At 47.8% G+C, this 15,826-nt stretch overlaps 1 protein-coding gene and 1 long non-coding RNA gene across 3 annotated transcripts in view; one reads left to right on the top strand and one right to left on the bottom strand.

The window, feature by feature from the left end:
* Positions 1 to 316: 316 nt before the first annotated feature.
* LOC117796125 lies at positions 317 to 7,414 on the bottom strand. Of its 2 annotated transcripts, XR_004620502.1 has the most exons (4): positions 7,239 to 7,414; positions 6,483 to 6,589; positions 3,589 to 3,653; positions 317 to 685 (listed from the first exon to the last, which is right to left on the bottom strand). It is a non-coding gene; the product is annotated as an uncharacterized LOC117796125 (long non-coding RNA). The 2 variants fall into 2 exon arrangements; XR_004620501.1 differs by lacking the exon at positions 317 to 685 and having other exon boundaries at positions 3,176 to 3,653.
* CPLX4 (complexin 4) overlaps positions 2,733 to 15,826 on the top strand; it is a 23,772-nt gene continuing 10,678 nt past the window's right edge. The window contains exons 1-2 of the mRNA XM_002924682.4: positions 2,733 to 3,207; positions 8,858 to 8,945. Coding sequence (XP_002924728.2) covers positions 3,041 to 3,207; positions 8,858 to 8,945 — 255 coding nt within the window. The 5' untranslated portion in view covers positions 2,733 to 3,040. The remainder of the gene's footprint in view (positions 3,208 to 8,857; positions 8,946 to 15,826) is intronic.

Here is a 15,826-nt window from a genome sequence, read left to right as displayed (position 1 = left end):
ACTGTTAATTTCAATTGGATAACATTTTGTTAAGTGTTTTTTTCTGATTGTTATTTGATGCTAGCTGGAATTCAAGAAATGACATTGACCTTATTCAAATAAAAAAATATTTTAGTAAATTTACTTTTTCCTTCATTGATCTCGGGTAATAAGTAGTCATTTATTTTCCAAGTAGGCTCGGATTGTGCTCCTGTCTCATTTATCATTTGCTACACGCTGTGCCCCAGGCGGCCTGCCACGTGCAGCATCAACACGTGGAAGCAGAGAAAGAGAAGTAGGAATGACAATGGGTACAGCTTACCCTTGCTGGTAATGACAGACATCAACTCATTAAAACAGTGTATTTGATGTTCTCACCTTTAATGAACCAGATACTCGTGAAAGTGTAGGTAAGCTGGAACTCTAAATCATTACTAATGGCAGTTTTAAAAAGTACTTCAGTCTTCTCGGCTCGCACCATTTATTTAATCAAGTAATTCCAACTTTGAGAGCCCGTGCAGTAGGGAAAGGAAAGAAGGGGGCTTTGGCGTCAGACAAAACTGGGTTTACATCTTGGATCTGCCCCTTACTAAACGTGACCTTCAGTTTCCTTACAGTATCGCTCTCAAGGGCTGGTAGCTGTAAGAGTCTAAAGCGGCTTCAGAAGATGGTAGTGGGCTCTCTCCTGCTGCAACACACAGAACGACTGCGTAGAAGAAAATAAAAGGTTTAAATAAATTAGATGGGTTTGAAAGAAATCAGAGGAAATGACATAATGCCCGCTCCGCGAGCCTGCTGGGAGGACAAGGGCTGGTAGAGACTAGACTATGCGTAGATAAACCCCAGACACTGGTCGGAGATGGTGCAGTTCACTTGGGGCGTCGCGGATATGCCTTGCCCGCCTCGCCGTAGTAAAGGTTTGGGACTTTATTCAAGTACGGTGAGAAGCCTCTGGAAGAGTTACACCTGGGTGACCCGTGTCGCAAATCTTGGAATATTTATTTTCCTTTTCTGGAGGAATAAAAGATTCTACACATAGCAAATAGTTTATTGGATGTCCAAGTGGAAAGGCCATTGTAATAAATGGAGGAATAGACTTTAAAGACATGATCCCACTTTCAATGGAATTCTCTACTGGGGAGACCGTGAGAGATTTGATTTCATGAAATGGCAAAACCAGGGGGTATCTAGCTGCCACACCGAGTAGCTACTACCTAAGGGTCTCTGCGATGCTAGATTATCCCCTCTCGCCCACATCCATACCGAAAAGTGTAACTCTAGGGATTTCACTTTCGGACCAACACTATGACATAGGTCCCATCTGCAGCAGATTGTCTTTTTCTTGGGGAAATAAAAGTGGTTTTTAGTCTCATGAAACACTGCAGTGTTTTCTGATGGAGAGTCAGGCTGATCTGAGCCAATAAAACACAGAATCCCAGGCTGTGGCTTTTACCCATCGGCTGAAGGGCTCTGTGACACCCCTCAGTGCGATGAAGAGAGGAGACATAGTGGGTTAGAAATGCAAGTGGAGAGGGGCGCCTGGGTGGCTTAGTCCTTAAGTGTCTGCTTTTGGCTCAGGTCATAATCCCAGGGTCCTGGGATCAAGCCCCGCATCAGGCTCCATGCTCAGCAGGAAGCCTGCTTCTTCCTCTCCCACTCCCCCTGCTTGTGTTCCCTCTCTTGCTGCCTCTCTCTCTGTCAAATAAATAAAATCTTTTAAAAAGAAAAGAAAAAGAAATGGAAGTGTAGAGCCAATGGTCCGAACACATTAGCTTCCAAGCCGTGCCATTGAAAGTGAAAGTGGAGCCTGTGTGAATGTGCGTTCTCAGTGGGAGCCCTGGGTGCAGTTCCTATCTCATCCTCAACCTCTGCAGTCTTTCCCGTTGAGATCATTTTAGCAACATCTTTCAATAGGTTAGTAAAAGGGAATATTAACCATTACACAGTTGTGTATGACCTGAGGGACCCATTTCCCGAGAGGGCTCCCGACGACAGACAAAATCACAAGCACAGGTTCCAATGAGCCTACATCTCTGTCTCCGCCCCACCCCCTCCTGGAGTGCTTTAATTAGAAAGATACTAACAGATTAAAGTCTTAGCCATACTCAATTCCTCCCCTGACCTGAAGAAAACCACGGCCACTGAAAATCTGCTGCGTGTTCGGCAACATTGTCAAAAGTTTGATGGGAGTACACCAATGAGTGCGAACAGAGCCCCCAGGAAGTGGACCGAATGTGGGGGGGAAGGTGACCCCGTTGCACGTGCATGATTTAGCTCACAGTGGGCTTACCTTCTGGGTGCGAGCATGGAAAGTGGTGCACCATTTCCAAGCAGAGATGTAACACGTCCGTGCAGGAGAAGACTAAGGCAGTCTTCCAGATCTAAGTGAAGGGCCAGCGGGCTTGCCTTCAGACTTGCCTCGGGTGAGGATTGGTGTATGGGCCACGGGAGCCACGGAAGCCATGCAGAACTCAACACACACCAAAAGGCAAATCCTTGAGTAGTACTTAAGGGTCCAATGAGATAAAATGATGGATCAAAGGATTATTTTTGCTTACTGAAGCATTTTGGGTTTTGAGTCTCCCTGGGCTCCGTTTTCAGTGGGCTGTTGTGCTCAGGGGCTGGAATTTGCACATTCCGTGGCAGGCAGGTAGTCCGCTCTGATTAAGTGAAACGGGACTCCTGATGAAGCCCTGCTGTGCTTATAATTTCAAATTCAGAAGTGGGTAGGGAGAGTAGTAGATAATGTGAAGGATTTTTTGCCTCTGAAATTAGCTTAGTGTATTAATTCAGAAAGCAGGCGGTTGTCCCTGATTGTTTGCCTTGGTAATCGGAACCATCTGCCTCCCCACATGCAGGAGTTTATCTCTCTAATCCGGCTTACAGCCGGCAAACCCCTCTTCTCTATCATCGTGCCCTTGAGCAGACGAGGCTGTGCAAAGTCCTTTGCTCTTAAGCACGTCGCTGTCGTTGAGGCTGTTTGGAGATTTCATCTTTTTTCCCTCTCTCTTCTTCACGTTTTGTCTGAGTTTGGGTTTTATTTCTCCTGGGGGCAGAAACCATGGCTTTCTTTATGAAAACTATGATAAGTAACCAGGTGAAGAATTTTGGATTCGGCGGCAGGTCTGAAGAAAAGAAGGAGGAAGGGGGAACATCGGATCCAGCAGCAGCCCAAGGGATGACCAGAGAGGAGTATGAGGAGTACCAGAAGCAAGTGATTGAGGAGAAGTGAGTACCCGCGGCCCCCTTCCCCTCTCGAGAGACGCATTCTGGCCGCACCTTCTCGGCTGCCTGGCCTCGTGCGCTTTGCTTTTTAGATGCGTGTTCTTGTGCCATTTGCCTCTGACCTCGGGAGCGTGTGTTGTGCTCCGTGAGCCATCTCCTCGCCGCGGCAGGTCCCGCATCCTGCTCGTCGGGATGGCGGTGGGACAGAATGAATGAATTGTCGTTCTGAAAGCGGCTTAACACTTTTTCTGGTCTGGGTTCATTGCACTTAACCTCAGTTGAAATGTTCAGATGAACAAGGGTGTGCCTTTCTCTACGGTCTGCCCCAGGCTCACCCTTCTAGCACATAGAAAGCCTCCAAATGGAAGAATTCAGATTTTGTACCTGGAAGAGGGCCTCGAAGCATGCATGGTGCAATCTTTTTTCTTTTACGTGTGCGAAAGAAAACCCTAGAAAGCACAACAAGAGGATTAGGTCATAAGACTCGGCTTCATAAAAACTGTGAATAAATTTGTAGGCTGTTTCTTATGGAAATTTTAGAGGTACAGGAAAGTAGAACAGTATAATGAACACCCATATAAACCTATGAATAAAGTCACAGTGAACATTTTGTTGTATTTGCTTATAGATCATTAGTTGGATGGATGGATGGCCAGATAGACAGACAGATAGATGACAGACAGATGACAGATAGATGGATGGATAGATAGATGGATGGAAGCATTTTTGAAGCAAATTGTAAAGTGAAAGTAAAGACATCATGATACTTCACCCCTAAATACCTCAGCCATGCACCTCCAAAAAATAAGGACATTCACCTGGCTACATAAGGACATTCTCCTGACTATGTAAAATAAAAATAAAACATTAGTCACATTTTAGTTGGGCATTACGGAATGTGAACAGCATCCACAATTTTCCACTGCTGTGCACACTGACCTTTATAATCTATGTAATTTTTTAGATTTTAAGGTCACATAATTTAAGAGTCTTTTCATAACAATGAAGAATTGAAGCCTCAATCTTGAGGTTAAATGTTCATCTTTTTTTTTTTTTTTAAGTATTTCTCGGGGCACCTGGCTGGCTCCGTTGGTACAGCATACGACTCTTGATCTCGGGGTTTTGAGTTCAAGCCCCACTTGGGGCATGGCGCCTACTTTAAAAAAATAAAAAAAGTATTTCTCATTTGAGAGTATTTCTTTTTGCCATCATGGCTCTTTTGCTAATGATCAATTACATAAGAGTGGCCTAAGTCCTATTGCTAAGATGATTATAGGTGAAAGGTTAATGACCTGGAGGAAACGAAGAAAGTACAAAGGCTTACATTTAATGGAAACTTTGTCTATTGTATTTTTTCTGAAAGAAGTTGTAGCTTATAAACTACCTAGAATGGGGTACTCTTGGCTCTGTGGTCAATTAAAGTCAGTTAAAAAAAATAAATACAACTCCAAACATGATGTTGGTGCTAAGATAAAACTCAGGCAAAAGAAACAGCATCCCTTGCATATCGGCTAGTCTAGCCTCCAGCTCGTAAACGAGCAAACAAACAAAAAACAAGTATAATGAAGAAACAAGCAGAACAATAGCACGAAGTGTTCGCAGCTCAAGTGGGTGAGTAAAAGGAAGCTGGCCAGAAATTTAGACTATACACCTGATTGTGTGAAATGTCACATAAGAGGTCCAAGCTATAAATCTGGTCGCGGATATGGCATCTGTCTGATGAACTCATGTCCTAGTTTCCCCTAAGTTTATATCCGGACAGATCAAAGGTCAGAATGCCCAAATGGTGCTGTCAATCAGTGGGTTGGGTTATTTGCCAACTACTTGGCTCTGTGTGTGTGTGTGTGTGTGTGTGTGTGTGTGTGTGTGTGTTACCAATTTGGTCACCCAATGTAAGAAATAGCAGCAGAGCAATGGGGTCAGCCTGCTTCCCTCTGGGAAGAGGCATGACTTTCAGTTTGTTGCTTGAGTTTTCAATACCTTCATCACCTAGAAGGCAACGAAGTCTGTTTATCCCTCCATTTCTCTCAATAATAGTAAAATGTCCCTTTACCTCAGTTATGGTACAATAATTGCTAAGGTATCATTTGTTACTTCAACTTTGATATGCATCACAGAACTGAACATAAAAGCTAAAATTACAAAGCAGGGAAAAAACAGTATCTTTGCAAGCAAAGATTTTTTTTAATTTTATTTTAAAAATTTTTTTTGCAAGTGAAGATTTCTTAAACATGACTCCGAAAGCAATAACCATAAAATTTTAAAATAATGTAGACTTTATCAAAGTCGAAAATTCTTGTACATCAAAAGACACCATTAAGAGAATATTTATAAGAAAGTCACAGACTGAGAGAAAATTTTTGCAAAATATACCTGACAAAGGACTGGGTTCTAGGATACATAAAGAATTTCTACAACTCAATAATAAAAGCAAAAAAAAAAAAAAAAGAAAGAAAATGGGCAAAAAGCGTTAAACAAATACTTCATAAAGATAACAAACGGCCAATTAGTACATAAAAAAACCCCATCTGATATCATTAGTCATGATGGAAATGAAAATTAAAATCAGGCTAAGGTACCGCTACACACACCAGAATGGCTAAAATTAAAAGGACACAATACCAAATGTTGGCCAAAATGTGGAGCAATTTAGAACTTTTATTCCATTTGATGAGACATGAGATGGTACGGCCACTTGGGAAAAAGTCGGGCAGTTTCTAATAAAACTAAACTGACTCAACCAAGTTGCCCTGCAACTCAGTAGTGCCGTGCCTAGATATTTACCTCAGAACTGAACAGGTCTGCCCACAGAAAGACTTGGACGAAAATGTTCATAGCCACGTCATTGACGGTGGCCCCGAATGGGAAATAGTCCAAGTGCATCCACGGGAGAATGAATAAACAAGCATGACATATTCATACAGGACAATGCACTCAGTAATAAAAAGGAACAAACCACTATTAAATAACACCACCTCGATAAATCTCAAAAGTTCTTCTATGCTGAATAAAAGAGGCCTTATACAGAAGAATGTGTAGTATATGGTTCCATTTTTAGAAAGTTCTAGAACAGGCACAACCACTCTATGGTGGATAAAGGACAGTGACTGGGAAGCAGGTATTAACGGGGCATAGAGATGAGAGAAGTTTCTCAGGTGATAGTAACGTTTTTTATATCTTCATGGGGGTTTGGGTTATACACAGAAACAGACATGCGTATGGGCATATGCGTATAGGTATATATGGGTATGGGAGATCGATTGTAAGGATTGGCTCACATGATTATGGAGTCTGAGAAGTTTCCCCATCTGTTGTCTGCAAGCTGGAGGCCGAGGAAAGTCGCTGGTGTCGTTCTCAACTGAAGGCTGATGGGGGCGAGTCCTAGCTAAGGGCAGGAGAAGATTGAGATCTCAGCTCCAGCAGACAGGCAAAGAGAGAGAGAATTCCCCCTTCCTCTCTGCCTTTTCTTTTCAGTCAAGCCCCCAATGGATTGGATGCTGCCCACCCACACCGAGGAGGGCAATCTGCTTTACTCAGTCCATCAATTCAAGAGCTAATCTCATTTGGAAACACCCTCGCAGACACACCCAGAAATCATGTTTAATCTGGGCACCCTGCGTCCCAGTCAAGTCGCCACATAAAATTAACCCGCCCAGTACACGGAAGCTCCGTGCACATAACTGTACACGGATTTTACTGCAAAAGAAAAAAAAGGAACCGCCAACAAGTACGTCACTGTAGTGAATGGCGTACGTGCTGATGTGTTTGGGGGAAAGAGTCTGGGTGTCTACAACTTTGAAATGCTTCCAAAGAGGAGATGGATGAATGCACGGATAGAGAGGAAGACAGGTGTGTGAAAAAACATGCATAGTAAGACGCTAATTGTAGAAGCCAGATGGTGAGTATGTGGGTTTCACTATAAAATTCTTCCAACTTCTCTGTATGTTTAAAATTGTTCATAGCAAACTATTAGGGGGAAAAGCTCTGCTTCTGCCCAAGCCCTGGGTCACTGATGTCTTCCGCAAGTCACTTACTCTGTCTCGCTCCCGAAAGCCGGAAGGTGGAAGCCGGTGTCGTCTGGGGCCTGCTCTGGGCCTGACCTCTGGGAGGCTGGGGCGCCGTGGCTCAGGGAAGGCCTGTGCTCAGGGCCCCGTGGGCAGTGGTTTCATCTGATCACTTCACATCAGCCCCTCCTTCAGGCAGCCTTCTGTGTGGTGGTGGAGAGGATTTCAAAACGTGAAGTTAAGAAACAGAAAAGCTTAGCTGCCTGAAAATGAAAACGGAATTTATTTTAATGCAAATAATATTTCATGCAAAGGTGCTTCGCCAAACCCCTCAGCAGAAACCCCACCAGGCTGGATGCCTGGGGCTGGCTCAGTTGGGTAAGGGTCCGGCTCTGGATTTTGGTTCAGGTCCTGATCTCAGGTCGTGAGATCCAGCCCCGCATCAGGATCCATACTCAGCTCGGAGTTTGCTTGAGATTCTTTCTCTCCCTTTGCCCCTCCCCCACACCAGCTCACTCTCTCTCTCAATAAATAAATAATTTAAGTATTAAAAAAAAAGAGAAAGAAACCCCAGCAGGCCTCACATGGGTCTAACCTAGGAACCAGAGTAATGTGGGAAGCCAGCCACAAGCACCTTCTTGGCTCTCGCCATGGCTCCTGTCCCCAGTATGGCTGCTTTGTCCCTGCCTCTCCGCTGTCACCTTTCCTCGCCATGACACCCAGACCACAAGGCCCCTGAGGACATGGAGCCCATGGCCTCTAAATTCACTTGTTCCAGTGAATGTCTATCTTTTTCGGTCCCAGTCCCAAACTTCCAGAGAAAGGATTTCATTTGCCCAGCTGGGGCCAGTCCAATATAGCCAGAGGGCAGGGCCACGTGTATAAGCGTAGCCCTTCGTAACGCACCTCTGTGGGCAGCTGGGAGCGGAGGCAGTCCCTGGGAGCTTTGCAGACATCCCCAAGAGTGTCTGCTCCCGCCTCGGTCACCGTGAGCAAGGGAGTCCATTTCAACCCTGCCTAGTCTGGAGTCCAATTAGCTCATCCGCAGAACATCATGGAAAGCTACCCTACCTTGCTGGGGATACCTCCTTCCAGACAGGGAACGGAACACTGTACCAAAATTAGGGCCTGGAGGGGTGACAATGAAGGGAAACAGTTTTCTAGATACATCCCTAAATACCATGTGCCTCTAAGGGCCCCCCAGCCCTGGACACTATGACCCTGTTTTCACTGGACTAAGAGTCATTCAGGAAACTTGTTAAAAACATAGCTTCCGCTCAGCCGCCCCCAGGGATTCTGATGAGTCAGTCTGAGATCACACCCAGGCAGCTTCTAACCCAGCACCCAGGTGATTCTGATGTTTGTGGTCCCAGGTCCCAAGTAGAGCGACCCCGTGAGGTCAACTCTATACTGGGAACAGCCACACTGCCCCTCTCCGCGCTGCACCCTAATGAGATTCCCAGAACACAGCTGTCCTGGGCTTCAGGAGTCTGCCTTGAGTTAACGACAGGAGAATGACAGAGGGGCAGGTGTTTGGGGACCTAGGACGGTGCATCCCAGCGTCTGACTCCTCTGTGTGGGGTGGGTGGGGGGGTTGGAATGTCCTTAGCTAAGTCCTTTGATCTTTTATTCTCTTCTTTTGCTTTTAGGATGGAAAGAGATGCTGCATTTACACAAAAGAAGGCAGAGAGGGCGTGCCTCCGAGTTCACCTCCGGGAAAAGTACAGACTCCCGAAGGTGAGGCACTCTTAGCACAGTAACAGCCTGTTCGATTTCTTACGTCATAGAAAACGGGGAATGTTTGATTATCAGCAAAGGGTCACACTCATGAAAACACACACACACACCACATGCACACACATACATATACATGCACACATGCATACACACATACCCCACATGTGTGCGTACACACGCCACATGCACACACATGCATACACACATACCCCACATGCGTACATGCACACACGTACAACACCCTACACGCACTCACACATACACACACATACACACATGCGTACATGCACACACATGCACACCCCACACGCACTCACACATACACATACATGCATGCACACACCCACATGCACACACACCCACATGCACACACATACACACCCCACACGCACTCACACATACACATGCATGCACACACGTGTGCACACCCCCACATGCATACATGCATGCACACGTGCACACACCACATGCACACACAAACACACCCCACACGCACTCACACATACACATGCATGCACACGTGCACACACCACATGCACACACATAGACACACATGTATTTGTCTTAATCTTAATTGAGGCATTTGATGTAGTGAAAAGAACATTGGACTAGTTCATAAAAACTAGATTCCAGCCATTTAACCTCTATGAACTTCCATTTTCTCTCAACAAAATGGAGTTAATGCTTGTAAGTGACATCTTAATGTACATTTCTGTAAAGCCCATAGAACTTCTTTGTGTAACTGCACAAGGAGGAAGTAATCATAGCTGGCATTTAGTATCACGCGCCAGGCACTGTTCGAAGGGCTTCGGTCATAGCACTGCATTGACTCCTGCCCGACAGTCCTCTCCGGTGTTCTATCATCACCTCCGCTAGATGGTAGAGGAAGCAGAGGAATGGAGAAAGGAAGTCCCTCCTGCCAAAGGCCAGGAAGGGCAGAGCCCGAGGTCTTCACTCCCACCTACTCTGCCTGTATTTCAAAGGAGCGATCCGTTCCTTCTTGGTGGGGACGCTGTTGTGATGGCCAAGCCCCAGCATCATCCATCAACCCATCTCGGTGCTGGCGGAGAGAGCCAACACCCATAGGCTCTGGCCAGGCAGTGGTTTACTGATGGGAAGAGGAGGGGTTGACGTGTGATGCTGGGGCTCCGACGCTCTGCTCCTGTGGGTCCCCTGCGGTCTTCAGAAGCTGCAAGCATTAAACAAAGGGAGCCAGACCCACTGTCCCTGCAAAGTCAGTGCTGAAGTCACCAAAGAGTTCAATAGCCCCAACTTGTGGGAGAGACTCCCCGCTAAGATGCTCCAGGAACTGGGTTCTGCTCTCAGAGAGGAGAGGAAAACTCACAGCCAAATGTAAACATTTTCATTGCAACCCATGAATTTTGAAAAGAAGGGCTTTGCTTTTTGCCTCCCTTAATCTGTTTTAATGCCTTTTCCCATTGGGCTCTTGGGAACACGGTCCCCTCTACTCCCATCGTCTGGCGGATTCCCTGAAGCTCCCTGGGATCGTACCAGCTGTCTTTAGGAGAACTGGGTTTCAATTCTGGTGAAGCTGCAGATGGCTCTTTAATATACCTGAGCCTCAGTTTCCCCATGGTTCTCTCTATGCCCAGAAGTCTTCTTTCTTCATAATAACCACCAGGGATCTCGAAGACCTTGAGTTAACACACCAATCCGGGTCAACAAGGCAACAACTCGAGGTCAAGAACCTGAACTTTTGATTGTTTTCTCTCTAATGAGGGCCCCACGGTCCTGCTCCTTCCCAGAGCCTCCGGGGTGAACCCCTCAAGGCTCAACAGTAGGGCTTTGATGGTCTTCAGAGTAAAAAGAATCCCCAAATCTCAGAGTCAAGCTATCCTTTGGGACTAGAGCCTTTCCAACAGAAGCTATAAAAAGAGGAAAGGATTATAGCCACGAAATGTGCACATTCAGGTGCTGCTGGGAGAGGACCAGGCCCAGGGGAGGGACAGGGAGTATGTCTGTGTAGGATAAGGCTCCCTAAAGCCAGCTGGGGTGCGGTGGAGGGACCGTGGAAAAGCCAACAGATTGTTAACAGTGGAGCCCGTATCTCTCATCGCATGATTTCCCAGGGCTCACCGGCCCCTCTCCCCATAGCGGCTTCAAATGTCTAATGCACGTGAGGGCCTCACCTGATTTTTTCCTGGACCCTGAAAAAGAACTTTGAGTTCATCTAAGAACCTAATGCCATTGACTCTAATGTGAGGAAACAGCAGCCTGAAGGGTTAGGGAGCTTTGCAAAAACCCACAGCCACCGACTGATAGACCCAGGACGGGAGCGTAAGCTTCTCAACCATGAAAAAGTGTGACTTCCTCATGAAAGGATTGAACGAACGCTGCTCCCTCTGGCCCCAAGGTCTCTGCAGTTTCTACTCTGTGTTCGAGGTGTCCCAAAAGTTTGAGTGCAGTTTTGAGCCCTCTGTGGCTTCAACCTGCAGGAAGACTTTGGGGACAACCCGTACTGCTCAGGGTTTCAGTGACCTGGTGCAGACTCCCAGCCTGAAACCTAGCAGACCCACAGCCTCTCCCGCTCCTGGGTTGTCTGCCGGCTTCGCCCCAGCCCCGGGAGCCACTGCGAACTTCCAAACACAAGCCAGAGAAATAGATGCGAATATCGCTTGAAAGTATTCTGCCCTTGATCCCTCGGTGCANGGGGACAACCCGTACTGCTCAGGGTTTCAGTGACCTGGTGCAGACTCCCAGCCTGAAACCTAGCAGACCCACGGCCTCTCCCGCTCCTGGGTTGTCTGCCGGCTTGGCCCCAGCCCCGGGAGCCACTGCGAACTTCCAAACACAAGCCAGAGAAACAGATGCGAATATCGAATATCGCTTGAAAGTATTCTGCCCTTGATCCCTCGGTGCGCTTGGCTTTCAGGCAGAGGCCTCTCTGGCGTTCTTCTATATTATGGCTGCATGCCATAAAAATGGACTGATTCTACACAGTGCTTCCAGGATTGGCCTGTGGTGTGAATAGTAAAAATACTAACAGTACAATTACCAGCTTTTCATACGGCACGTACGAGACGGGGAAATTCTAACCCAATTACACAATCCACAAAATGGTAATTAATAGAAAGTATATCATAAAAAATCAGCGGGCTCCCATTCCACTTTGTCCCTTACCAGCAAACGTGGCTAACGGCCCAGCCTCACCGCAGCACCTTGCCCGCGAAGTCCAGCCCCACCCTTGGGCACCCTGGGCACCCCCCTGCCTCCCATGGCTGTTACAGGTGGCCTCCTCCCCTCCCGCCTGCCTCGTCTAGGTTCTGGGCACAGCGGGTCTTCAAAAGCCCCCAGGCCTAGAAGGCAGCGCTGGGAGACAGAAGCATTTCCCAGGCCAAGGTCAGCCCCCGGCTGGCAGCTTCGTGTCCGTGCAGAGTGGCCACTCCTGTCCTGGCTTCTGTGTGCAGCGCGCCCAGCAGCCACCGCTGGGCAGGGACAGGATCGGGTCCCTCGCGCCCCCTGGTGTCCCTAGACGCAGAGCGCACGGCAGGGAAGTAATGGTCCGGCTGCTGTTCTCAGTTCTGTGGGGACCGGGGTTACAGCAGGGACAGTGATGGTGGGAACAGATATAAATGTCTGGCCGTGATTTTTTTTTTTTGGAAGTCTATTTGTTTGCTACTAAGGACCAGATTGTGCATTGTATTGTAAAGCAGTTGCCATGCTGGCGAGCCTGGAAGGGCCTGGTGGGCCCTCCTAGAAGCAGCTGTCACAGAACAGGAGGTGGCCGTGCCCGTGAGAGGCCGGGTGGGGACAGGCAGGGAGGGGAGCGTCGGAGCAGCAGGACCCTCCCATGCTGTGCAGGACAGAGAGCTAGAAAACAAACGGGGTTGGCTGTCTCCACAGCAAGCAGGATGGAGGGGGATTTTGAAACGCCAGTAACTAAGGACGGGGTGAAGGCAGTGGAATATTTGGCCCTGAGAGGGGAGGACTTTGGGGAAATGACCACTACGAGGACTGTCATTCCCTGGGTCTTGAAAGCCATGCTTTGATGGTCATATTGTACCAACCTAACTTACCTGGAGGGGCCCGTGCTGCTGGCTACACGGACCTGTATGTAGCTTTCAGATGTTTCTTTGATTATGCAGGACGCCCCGCAGTGGAATCCCTAGAATGCCATCCGAAAACCACAATGGGACTTGAACTTGTAGGTCTTCATCTCCTCCGTGTTCCCCCAAGGAGCAAGGAGGCCCTGAAGGTCAGGCCGTGCCCAGGGGCCTCGCCGTGATTGGGAAAGCTCAAGGCCATGGCCATATGTCCAAAGACCCCAGGGAAAGGAATGAGGGGCCGGCAGCCAGTGCTACACCCCTGGAGTGGGGAGGGCGGGTGTGACAGAGGCCCAGGCCAGCCAGGAACTGCTAGGCCGGAGACGGAGCAACAGATCCCCAAATCATTACCTATCCTCTTTATGGGGCTTGACATCTTGATTACTTCACTTATTTGATTACTAATTTGATTACTGCCTTGAAAATGGCCATTCAGGTGTGTGTGTGTATTATTCAACCATAAAGGAAGGAAATCTTGCCATTTGCAACAACATAGATGGACCCTGAGGGTATCATCCTAAGTGAAATAAGTCAGACAGAGAAAGACAATGCTGTATGATCTCACTTGTAATGTGGAATCTTAAAAAGAGGAAGAAGTCAGATACAGAGAAGAGACTGGTGGTTGCCAGAGGTGGGGGGGGGATGTGTGAAATGGGTGAAGGGGGTCAAGGGGGACAAACTTCCAGGTATAAGATAAATAAGTCCTGGGAACATAATGTAAGGGATGGCGACTATTAAAAAAGGTCATCGAAAGACATTGGTAGGACAAATCGTATTGTCATGAACCATTAGCGATGACCTTGGGATGGGCGGGGTCATCTGAGGAGCACGCCCACTGCCCCTCCTCCTGCCTGTCTGAGCTCTCCTCCCGGGGCAGGGGTGGGCTCCTGGGCTGCCCGGGGGGAATTCGGCTCCCAGTGTCTGAATGGTCTTTCTACTTTTATTAAACTTATTTATATATATATATATAAGCACATCAGTGCATAATCATAAAACTCATTGAAATCAAAAGACTTGCCCAAGGTCACAAAGCTTACTGGGCCAATGGGACCTCCAGGCTCCTGATTCTTCATCCAGTACTTTCTATGCCCCATTGTCCCTACATGCTCTCTCAACTGTATCTCCATCCAGGATGGTAGACTCGAGAACGAACACAACCATCCACCAAGAAAATAGTGCTGGGCAGAAAGCAAAGGGTCACCAGGCCCTTCCTGGGCTCCTCATAACCACCTTTCCCTCCCCTCGAGGTCTGCAGACTGCTAAGCCCTCTGTTGTCTTATAAAGTGCCTATTGGGTAAGCAGCCGTACTAATAGTATTAGCAGTCCACGGGGAGCTGGACACATTCACCGTGTCCTCCAGCTAACGAGGGATGACCCCCTGGGTGCCTCATTCACAATTCCCTGGGGTCACCGGTGTGGCAACCAGACAACCAGCAGGAGGCCGTTCTGGGCCCTTCCCTTTACCGAGGCCCAACGGAGAGCAGATTTGAGGAAAATGTCTTCCCGGGAGCTGTCAGGTCTAATGAGGNTAATGTGGAATCTTAAAAAGAGGAAGAAGTCAGATACAGAGAAGAGACTGGTGGTTGCCAGAGGTGGGGGGGGGATGTGTGAAATGGGTGAAGGGGGTCAAGGGGGACAAACTTCCAGGTATAAGATAAATAAGTCCTGGGAACATAATGTAAGGGATGGCGACTATTAAAAAAGGTCATCGAAAGACATTGGTAGGACAAATCGTATTGTCATGAACCATTAGCGATGACCTTGGGATGGGCGGGGTCATCTGAGGAGCACGCCCACTGCCCCTCCTCCTGCCTGTCTGAGCTCTCCTCCCGGGGCAGGGGTGGGCTCCTGGGCTGCCCGGGGGGAATTCGGCTCCCAGTGTCTGAATGGTCTTTCTACTTTTATTAAACTTATTTATATATATATATATAAGCACATCAGTGCATAATCATAAAACTCATTGAAATCAAAAGACTTGCCCAAGGTCACAAAGCTTACTGGGCCAATGGGACCTCCAGGCTCCTGATTCTTCATCCAGTACTTTCTATGCCCCATTGTCCCTACATGCTCTCTCAACTGTATCTCCATCCAGGATGGTAGACTCGAGAACGAACACAACCATCCACCAAGAAAATAGTGCTGGGCAGAAAGCAAAGGGTCACCAGGCCCTTCCTGGGCTCCTCATAACCACCTTTCCCTCCCCTCGAGGTCTGCAGACTGCTAAGCCCTCTGTTGTTTTATAAAGTGCCTATTGGGTAAGCAGCCGTACTAATAGTATTAGCAGTCCACGGGGAGCTGGACACATTCACCGTGTCCTCCAGCTAACGAGGGATGACCCCCTGGGTGCCTCATTCACAATTCCCTGGGGTCACCGGTGTGGCAACCAGACAACCAGCAGGAGGCCGTTCTGGGCCCTTCCCTTTACCGAGGCCCAACGGAGAGCAGATTTGAGGAAAATGTCTTCCCGGGAGCTGTCAGGTCTAATGAGGATAACTACGTCACATTTTGGAATTAGAACTGTATTTTCTAAAGAAATTATTTGGCTGGTGTTCCCCGTGAAAGAGTTTCACTGATTGCTGGCCGGGGGAAGGGAATTTGGACTCGGGAAAGGAGTAATTTGGGCCCAGCCCTCTAGGGAACAGTAAAAGCCTCCTCTCTCAGTTCATCCTTCACTGTTCATGACAACACTGTTTATTGTGCCCGTGTCTTTGGATGACCCCTTTTAATTGCAGTAATCACATAAGGAGTCCACTAGGGGCAGGGAGCAAATGCAATAATCCGAGGGATCTAGGAACCAAGCACGTCCACGCAGTGTGG

The sequence above is a fragment of the Ailuropoda melanoleuca genome, chromosome 14 (genome assembly GCF_002007445.2).
Source record: "Ailuropoda melanoleuca isolate Jingjing chromosome 14, ASM200744v2, whole genome shotgun sequence".
Taxonomy (NCBI): domain Eukaryota; kingdom Metazoa; phylum Chordata; class Mammalia; order Carnivora; family Ursidae; genus Ailuropoda; species Ailuropoda melanoleuca.
This window is presented reverse-complemented; position numbering and strand designations above follow the sequence as displayed.